Source organism: Leuciscus leuciscus (genome assembly GCF_965113295.1).
Source record: "Leuciscus leuciscus genome assembly, chromosome: 3".
In the NCBI taxonomy this organism is placed as follows: Eukaryota; Metazoa; Chordata; class Actinopteri; order Cypriniformes; family Leuciscidae; genus Leuciscus; species Leuciscus leuciscus.
In genome coordinates this window covers 31,437,594-31,447,107 of record NC_138727.1, presented here as the reverse complement: position 1 = coordinate 31,447,107, position 9,514 = coordinate 31,437,594, and the positions used below count along the sequence as shown (strand labels likewise).

General features: G+C 36.6%; 1 protein-coding gene across 1 annotated transcript in view; it reads right to left on the bottom strand.

The window, feature by feature from the left end:
* Positions 1–258: 258 nt before the first annotated feature.
* The window catches only part of cnnm2b (cyclin and CBS domain divalent metal cation transport mediator 2b), a 44,969-nt gene continuing 35,713 nt past the window's right edge, over positions 259–9,514 (bottom strand). Inside the window, exons 4-7 of the mRNA XM_082164019.1 lie at positions 9,339–9,508; positions 8,929–9,022; positions 4,815–4,993; positions 259–2,397 (exon numbers count right to left, since the gene is read on the bottom strand). Of these exons, the coding sequence (XP_082020145.1) occupies positions 2,185–2,397; positions 4,815–4,993; positions 8,929–9,022; positions 9,339–9,508 (656 nt within the window). The 3' untranslated portion in view covers positions 259–2,184. The remainder of the gene's footprint in view (positions 2,398–4,814; positions 4,994–8,928; positions 9,023–9,338; positions 9,509–9,514) is intronic.

Below are 9,514 nucleotides of genomic sequence, written 5' to 3'. Positions count from 1 at the left end.
CATTTTGCATTATGGGGAATTGTGTGTAGAGTTTTGAAAAAAGGAGACATAGTTTTGAAAACGTGTGTAAGCAGTTGGAAAAAAACTGTAAACATGGTATAAAACATCAATCACAAGCAAAATGGTTGAGAAACATGAGCCTGACAAGTCATTTGTCTATCCACACTGAAAGCAAAAATTATATGATGCAACAATTACAGTCAATCAGAATATATTTGATGTTTAATATGCAAAAAAAGTTCAGAAAGAACACAGTACCATAGTGAAACTGATGAACGTTTAATAGCACTTTATCTAGAACCATTTTACTCCCTAGGGTTTATATCTTAGTAACAAAGTAGCTACAATTCATTAAAGCAAATTAGAAAAAAAAATGTAAAAAGCCAGAACCTGTATTTAACCCCACAAGAGCATCTTTCTAGGAAAAAATAATCAAAGTAGGCTTTAATTTACTAAATAAAACCCAACAATCTCTGATCTCACCTCTAATGTAAAATCTTTGGTATAAAGAACAACAATTTTAAGATACCTTATCAAGGTTGAGCTTTGCTAAATTGTTAGACCGTAGTGCCAAGCAGTGGCTGTCTGTGGTACTGACCCATGTATAAATAATAGAATACGTCAAGCAATGCATTCCTGTTATTTATCTGTTAAGGTTCAAGTAACCATTTGAACACATGAACACATCTAGGGCGAAGTCTGAAAAGCTGCCTGAATCAGATTTACCACAAAGTCTGACATTGTAGAAACAGGGTCATGCAGCTGCCACCTATACGGACATATAGGAATAGTTATTGGAATGAGTTATATGCTGTTTGTTGATAAGCTGTTTTGGGTCTCTGAGGATATGGGAGGGGGAGAAAGCAAAGGAAAATGTGACCACTAACATTTCGGCAAAACCTTACTGCCACTATTGGTCATTTGGAGTATGGCAAAGGGTCACTTCAGTGACAGTTCAAAGAGAAAATGTAAGTGGTTTATCATTAACAAAACAGTAAATACATTTTTAAATACAACTGTATGCATAGCAGGAGTTTCCAGCGTTCATATAAATAACCATTGAAGTCAACATTACAGACATAAAGGTAATACAAGAAAACTGAGTGGAGGAGCGACCACTCTTACAGACGTGTGATGGGTATTACAGTTTAATGTAGTAGTTGTTTTAATGACGTGGTAAAGACTCATTTTGTTACGGGCTGGATTCAGTTAGGAATCGCATGAATGCATATGGATTCTCCCTTGCATAAAGTCCTGACAGGTCTTTGCGTTTAGTTCAAATAAGAAAGCGTTCGGCTTTAAATGTAAAGTTATTGTGTCTTTGACAGACAAACTTTTAAAGCAGACAAATAGGACCTGTTCATCCTTGGAAGTGAATCCCAAATATCAAATATACAAATATGATACAATGAATGCATACAAATAATCTATAATTTACAATACAGTAATCATGATAAATCATATTTTAAATAAAATGTGTTTCATTGCACTTGTTAAAAAAAAATTAATATGATTTTTAAAAGGCAATATAATGATTCATAAAAAAAAAAAAAAAATTGTGTAAAAGGTATTGTGGGATATACCAGATTTAGAACAGTAAAAATAACCATTTCTGAAATATACATGTAAAAGACCCTTACCAGTACATATACAATGATGTTTCTGAAACTATGTATAGCATGTGCATGATATCAGTGACACTCATAGAGGCACACATGCACAAAGTACAGACAGGTGTTTGCATGTGCCGACAATTATATCCTCAGACATGCACGTATATACAAATGCATACAAAATAAATAAATATGTGAGTAGAATGCTCTTGGTTCACGGTTTCCTTCAAAGCAGTATTTGGAGCAGTCTTTGATTTACCCTATTACAGCATCTGCCGGAGTATTTCTTCTGTGTTTGTGAACATCACAGGGCAGTTTGAGTGTAGCTGGAGGGGCTCGTACGAGCACAATACTGTCCATCCTCCAAACTCTTTGGCTGGGGGGACATAAACACTGTGGTTTATCTGAAATCTTAACGGGACCGAAGCGTGTCACTGGACTATCCCATCTTGCCTTGGGTCAACCCAAGCTCTGGCCCCAGTAGTACTGCACTACCAGATTAGAGTTGTTTGGGGTGGTGAGGCAGCTCTAGGGTTCTGCTATCGGCTTCGCTCCACCACCCCGCTGAGGGCTAGATGGCCCCCTCACTGTGTCCTGTGTGGTTCGACTTGATGTGGGCGACGCAGTTCTGTGTCTGGTTGAACAGAGCGGTGGTTTCATCGGTCACTCCGTCGTGGAGCTCAGTCAAAGTCATTTCGATTTTGGTGTACTCGCTCTCTGAGGACTGTGGCGTCTTGTCAATACGTGATGCCATGACGGCGTTTTGATACTGTTGGCGTGTTACCTGTCAAAACACACGGGAAAGGGGGTTACAAAATAACCTTTTGTAACATCTTACACTGTGTCCTCCTAACCAGATGGCGCAAACACAGGATAAAAGGTATTTTTCCATGGTAATCAGAGCTTTTGTTCTCGCCAGCCATGACAACAAGCGTTTCTATTTTAGAAGCAGTTTCTATTTCTGCGACGTTGCAGCTGGAATAACAACATACAAACAATGACAATGATAATCTCAGTTACTGATTATGTGCTTTATTTAATGTTAAAAGGGTCTATTGTGGGTCTATATTTTGAATATAATTTTACATGACCTTTATAGCCACACTGAAGCAACAATAGATAGTTTACTTCAGATCTTGCAAATAAATGAAAGGATACATAAACATCTATTCAGACAAAGATGATGCTCTTCTGATTGGCTGTGATTTGTGATTCCTTTTTTCTCAGAGCTGTGGCACATCTGGTAATAGCCCCCCACACATCAATCCCGGTAAATTACCGTAAAAATGCCAGAACGACTTTACCGGTAAATTCAAAAATGTGCTGTTCACACAAGCAACAGCGTTCTGGCTTTTTACCGGTAACAGACCATTCACACATCAGTTCCAAAATATCAGTAAACCCTGTGATGATGTAATTAACCGGAAGTTTATGCCTTGTTCCTGAAGAAAGCAAGTTTAGTTTCGGTATCACTCCAATTTGAAGACATTTGTAAACTGTCCTGGGTAAATGTGTCATCTGCGTCATAATTTTATGAATGGCTCAGAGCCATTGCTCTTTCAACGGCTTCTGATTGGTCCAAATCACTTTTTACATCAGCGTGTTCACACAGCGTATAATTTACTGGTAAAGATTACATCTTCGTTTACTGGTAAATTACCGGAACCAATTTACCGGTATTTTTTTAAATGTCCTGTTCACACATGATCTGTTCCTGGTAATTTACCAGTAAAGACTGTATGTGAAAGGGGCTGTTGACAGACAAATTGTTTGTTGCTGGAATATTATTGTATTGCTTCTGATTATGACACAGTGTTGGTGTTCTTTAAAAAAAAAAAAAATGTTCCAATCCAACAAACATTTTCTGGTTCATGCGCCTGAGTTGTCGGTTCCAGAGCACACTCCTGTTGCATTTCCTGTTTCTCTCATGACAGCTTCCGTTCCAGGATGAGTCTTTTCCTCTTTCTTTAATGGCAACACACTCTTAACCCTATAAAGCCTCCTGTATCATATTTGATAAACAAATTTCTAAGGCCTCTAAATGATCAACATGATCAAAATGGTCTGATTTTATAAAGTAAATGTAAGAATAAATGTTATATTATGAGTTATATTCAAAGATGAGCACTTACTAGACTGAAGCAACTTAGGTTTACTTGATTATTCATACATCATTTAAAAAATAAATCAAATAAAAATCAAATATTCATAAGGCTTTTGAGGAAAGGTTTTTTTTTTATTTTTTATTTTTTTTACATCTCTCACTCATCAGTGTATTGCATTGCATTATATGTTTTGCCCCACATAATAAAAACTACTTTGATCATAAAATTGTCTTACATATTAATCATCTTACTAAGGCATATTATTGGGAGATACTGAGCGTCTACTGATATTTATATGCATTTTATGTAAAAAGTCTGTTATACTGTTATAAAGATCTTATTGATTCACATTACAATCTATCAGAAGCTTTTTTTTTTTAAAACATGCACCAAATTGTATATTTTCGCTAGGTTTTGGGCATCTAAATAATAAATCTAAATAATTTTTCCACCTCAAATACGAGCTCCATATTCTCCTATATCATACTATGAGCCATAAAAGCCTGATGTATCAAATCATATTTTTTATTTTGAAAGGTTCAATAAACTGATTGTATTATTTCATATATCAGATTCCAAAAAGAACATTTAACATCCATGGAACCTTTCCATTGCATTCGGGCTTTGGGGAGCCAAAAATGGTTCTTCTGAGGAATCACTGTGAAAACCTCTTTTATTGAGCTCATTCCATGGCCACGTCAGAGCCCATGTCAATGACCACCAAAGTCAGCTCATGTATCCATCTGCCACAGTCACTAAACCAGGGCTCACGTATGTCACAGACCCCTACTCAGCGCCAAATTCCACATCTGTCCCAGAGCCAACACCTAAATCCACATCTGCCATTAAGTCACAGCCAAAGATTGTAATTGAACAACAGTCTATGTTAGCCAATGAGCCATAGCCACAGTCTACCTCTGAACTACAGCCATTAGGCCATAGTCTGAACCCCAAGAGCCACAATGGCACCAAAAATGTACAGTGGATGTCTTCTGAAGGATTAAATAGATTCTAAATATTTTGGGCATGTTGGTTATGTAAAAAAACATGTTCATAAACTGCAAGTGAGTTGGTGTGTTTGTGCAATCATGTTTACCTTAATGTACTGTACGTCTGACACAGCTCTGACAGAATAGTCTGGCACATAGATCTGCAGGAAGGCGTTGAGCTGGTTGTTACTGCTGCCCAGTGACGGTGTGATGGATTCAATCCGCTCGCTACGATTTAACGAGTCAGAATGGTTCAGTCCAAATGGCCGAGGAGGGGATTTGTTCTCTGCAGAGGAAAAAGGAAAGCATTGGGACTACAATGATCAGGACAAACATAAAACACGTAAAATCAAGAGCACGATAGGGAGGGGGGGGACACAATGTAAAACTTATCAGCCTTGCTCATTAATATTAATTATCTGACCTGATGTAGCAACAATGGCTCAACCAATGACACGAGTTTGGGGCGGGACTATCTGTTTGTCAGAGTAATGATAGAATTGGGGAGTGTTTCCAAACCTGTCTGAAAAACGCTTTTTTTTTTATCTGAATGACACGCTTTACAAATCAATTAACATTTAAGTACCCTAGCACTTTTTTAATAATTGATATGAATAAAAAAAATTAATAAATGAATATTTTTACTCAGCTAGCAGGCATTAAATTGATCGTGACTGTAAATACTTTTTTTTAGCACCAAATCATCAAATTAGAATGATTTCTGAAATATCACGTGACACTGAAAACTGGAGTAACGGGAGGAATGCATCACAGGGGGAAAACACATTTTAAAATATTTCACAATATTAATATGTTTACTGTATATTTGATATAATAAATGCAGCATTGGTGAGTAAAATAGACTTCTTTCAACAATTCTACAAGACTCCAAACTTTCAAACAGTAGTGTATGTTTATAGATGTTTATGGCTTTTTAGTACACTGAACCCTTTAGTGACTAGACCTTCAAATCCAGCTTTATAGAGACAATAATTAGCACATGGTATATTATGAATTTATAATAGCTTGTAACAGCTTTTTAGAACTCAATAATTGCATTGCTAGTTATGAAGGGGGTGTTTCATGTATGTAAAAGGGTTGCCGCTGGCAAGAGTATGATAAAAAGCCTAAGAGCTTTTCAAAGTGAAGACTGGCTTGTTTTTTAATTAAACACAGCTTATGTTTTCCACTTCATAAAGAGGGGGAATTTACAAGTGCACACACACAAACATACTGACTTTACTCACACAAAATACTTGCTAACAGACACTCAAATGAGCACACTTCCACACTCCAGCACATATATGTATTCTTTCTTTCATTGTTTCTCCTACACATAAACGCACATATAAATACACACACACACAGGTTTCCACAGTGGGGTGTGTTAATGCCACAATTTGGTTGGAATGTATGTAATCCGTGTTTGGATGTGTGAGTGGAGTGGGGGAGCCACCGCGTCTTTAGTTCAAGGCTCCAATGCTGGCCTGAAGGGGCCCAACTCTGAACCCTACATGCTGGTAGTCAGCATGAGGTTTGTGAGAACCGGGAACAGTGTGTGTGTGGGTGACTATGTACAGAGGTGTGTGTGTGTGTGCGTATGGCCCCGCTGTCGCCAGGAGGCCTGCGAAGTAGAAATGTGTGGGAGGAATTCTGTGGGTTTACTGTAACATACGGTATGATTTACAGTAACAGACAGACTAATGTCTGACCTTGTCATTGTTTGATTAGTCATTTTGGTTTAACTATACCTGGAGATCCAGCAACAGACTCAGCCCTAATGACCACAAAGGTACGAGAAACTGCAGGGAAGAATAAAGAATAGGAGGAAAAGAAAAGCATCACAAGAATGTGGGAAACAAAAAGGTGGCTGAAAGGTAGAACTGAAGAGCTACAGGAGTAAAGAAATCACTAAATACCACTTGTTTTAATCCACATTAGAAAATATTCTCCATTCCCACATAACAAAGCACTTTTAGTATTACTGTAGGCCCATTTTCTCACCACCAGAGGTCACCTATGTTCTGTGATAGTCCCCTAACTAGTGGCACATGTGACACTTGGTTAAAATTTGGCATACTATTCAACCCCTATCAATTTCTGATGGATCTAACTATGTTAAAAATTATTTGAAAATACCCTATAGATATTTAAAAAAGAGTCAGTGGATACTTCCCCCCAAATACTTTATATATTTATGTTCAGTTGGATCAATGAAATTTGTAATCTACGAAGTAGAAGAATATAACACTGGAAGAACTAGAATTAAAATCAGTAAAAAGTCACTAGTCACAGGTCTACATTGCAGTTCTAAGTTGCTTGATAAGCTACAGTATATATATTAAAGACCCACTGAAGTGCCTTGGAACTCGCAACTTTGTATGAAACAAGAAGCTAAGGCGGGACATATTGAATGGCTCCTCCCCCTTTTCAAATAGCCAATAGCGTTTAGTTTACCTCACAGACTGCAAGTAGTTCCATGGAAGCGAATCAAAATGCTGATGATACATTGGATTCAATAGTAGAGGATTCATTCATTTCATTCTTAAGCAACGTACAGTTAAAAAGCAGAATAAAACTCGAGCGTTTGAGCAACCGAACACAGATCTCCAACCCATATTGCTCCGTGACGTGTCAACAGTCGTTTTGGCCAGGTGGTATTTATAGCATAGGGGGCGGGAGTCGCGGGACACCTTAGATTCTACAGAACATTTGATTGGACAGAAGATGTGATGAGAAGCTGAAGTCCGCGGTCATAAAAATCTGTGATCCATTTTAGCGGAAATGAGAGTAAGTTTTGAATGATTATATCTCCTAAATGCAAATTTTGTCATTGTTTTGGAACACACAAGCTTATTCATAACCTTAATGCTAACATATTCATACTAAAAGCTAAAAAAAACAAACATACATTTTGATTTCAGGGGGCATTTAAACTATAATACTTGGCAGTATAATGATTTATTATGATTATGAATAAAAATTATAAAAATTTCTATTCATCCATCCATTTTCCAAACCGCTCGTCTTATGCATGATTGCTATAATAACAATAATAATAAATGTTATTATTTATAGAACATTAGAGTCTTTTATCATTTGTATTTATATACTAATGAATACTGAACACTGATAGCTGCACAAATAGTCTACTGTGGAATACACAATATCTCAGTTGTTTAACAGATTTCTTCTGAGTGCAAAACAAATGATAGTCTCAAATTCTCTTGCCATTCTAAATGCCATGTGACCTCTGGAACAAAGCTTCTGTGACATGGTGTTATTTTCTGATAGTGTATACAATAATACAATAATGCCAGACTGGGATTAGTGCATCATAGTACCAAATCATAGTACATTGAAAACAGTATGTCAAATGTGCCAGAATGAGGCTCCGCTTCCTGTCGATCTTCAAAGTATGTATCCGTGCATATACTTTTTGGGCTAATGCTGCCCACAACTGCTTGCACTGTTGCAGGGTATGTGGGTGTATCCTGTGGTATCGACTGAATTTTGTATTGCAGTTTTATTATTATTTTAAACCAGCATAAAACATCTAATGTAAAGTGTGTAATTTTTCTAAAATATTTAGGCCTACATTTAAAATGTATGTATTTAAATTGCATTGGTTTACAGTTTTAACATTAACAAACTAATATACCTAATGTGTCATACTTGAGTTAAACGGGCTAGAAAGAAGCAAGATTTCTGCACTCCCAAAAAATCATGGAATAGTTTTTAATAAGTTTAAGTTTATTGTCCTTTTGGAAATTATATTATATTTTATTTGAATAATCATATTTTCAAAAAAGCATTTATTCAAATGGCTTAGAGTAAGCACAAATCTTTTCATTGTGAAAACAATTACATTTATTCAGTTAAAAAGTATAAATATGTCTAGCTATGGAACAAGTAAGATTCAATTAGTTGTTGATGATAAATATATAAACCTGGTAATTGTGTATTTAAAAGACATTCAGTTTATTAGTACTATTACAGAAATCCTACCTGTTTCTTACGTTTTATGTATGACAGACAAATATGCATCATATTAAGTTTATTAGTTTATGTTAAAACTGTAATCCAAATCTAAGAAAAGTTTATATGAAATTCAAACACATAAACCTTAAATACCAGTAAGTACAGCGCACATAGCATATAGGTTACTTTTCGTACTTAGTAGAAATACCGTATGCAAATGAATGTATTATTTGTATTTACCTGGAGAAGCGGTGAGAGCCATGATCCCATAGGAGGAGAAAGCTCCAGCTTCAAACTTCATTCCCTCCTTCCCTGCCTCCACTTCCACCTTCCCCTTAGAGAACAGATCACATTGAAGGCCAGACTTTCAATACAGCTAAGATTTATTTATTTTTTTAAATAACTTTAAGTGGATAGTTTTACATCTAATGGAGGTTTGTGCAAAATAAGGCTTTCAGTATTTCCTTTAGAAGCATGTCTGTCTTTAACTATACTCACTGAACTAAACATTCATCTTTTACGTAGGTACCCTAGTTCTTTCATACTGGGCGTGTTAAATACTTGCGAAAATCCCAGCTTGTTCTAGGCTAATAACCTCAATCCTTTCTCTCTATGCCCTCCACGGTCCTGGACCAAACAACCAAGCTGACCTGCAGAATGAGGATGAAATAGTCCACGGGCTTGTTGCGGTGGAAAAGGTAATGCTCGATGGCCTTCTTATTCTTCTCATTATATTTGACCTCCTGGATGACGTTGGGGTGCTTGAGAAGACGCAGAAGGATCTTTTCAGACATCTGGCTGGGACTGAATAACTCAACTTCTGTAA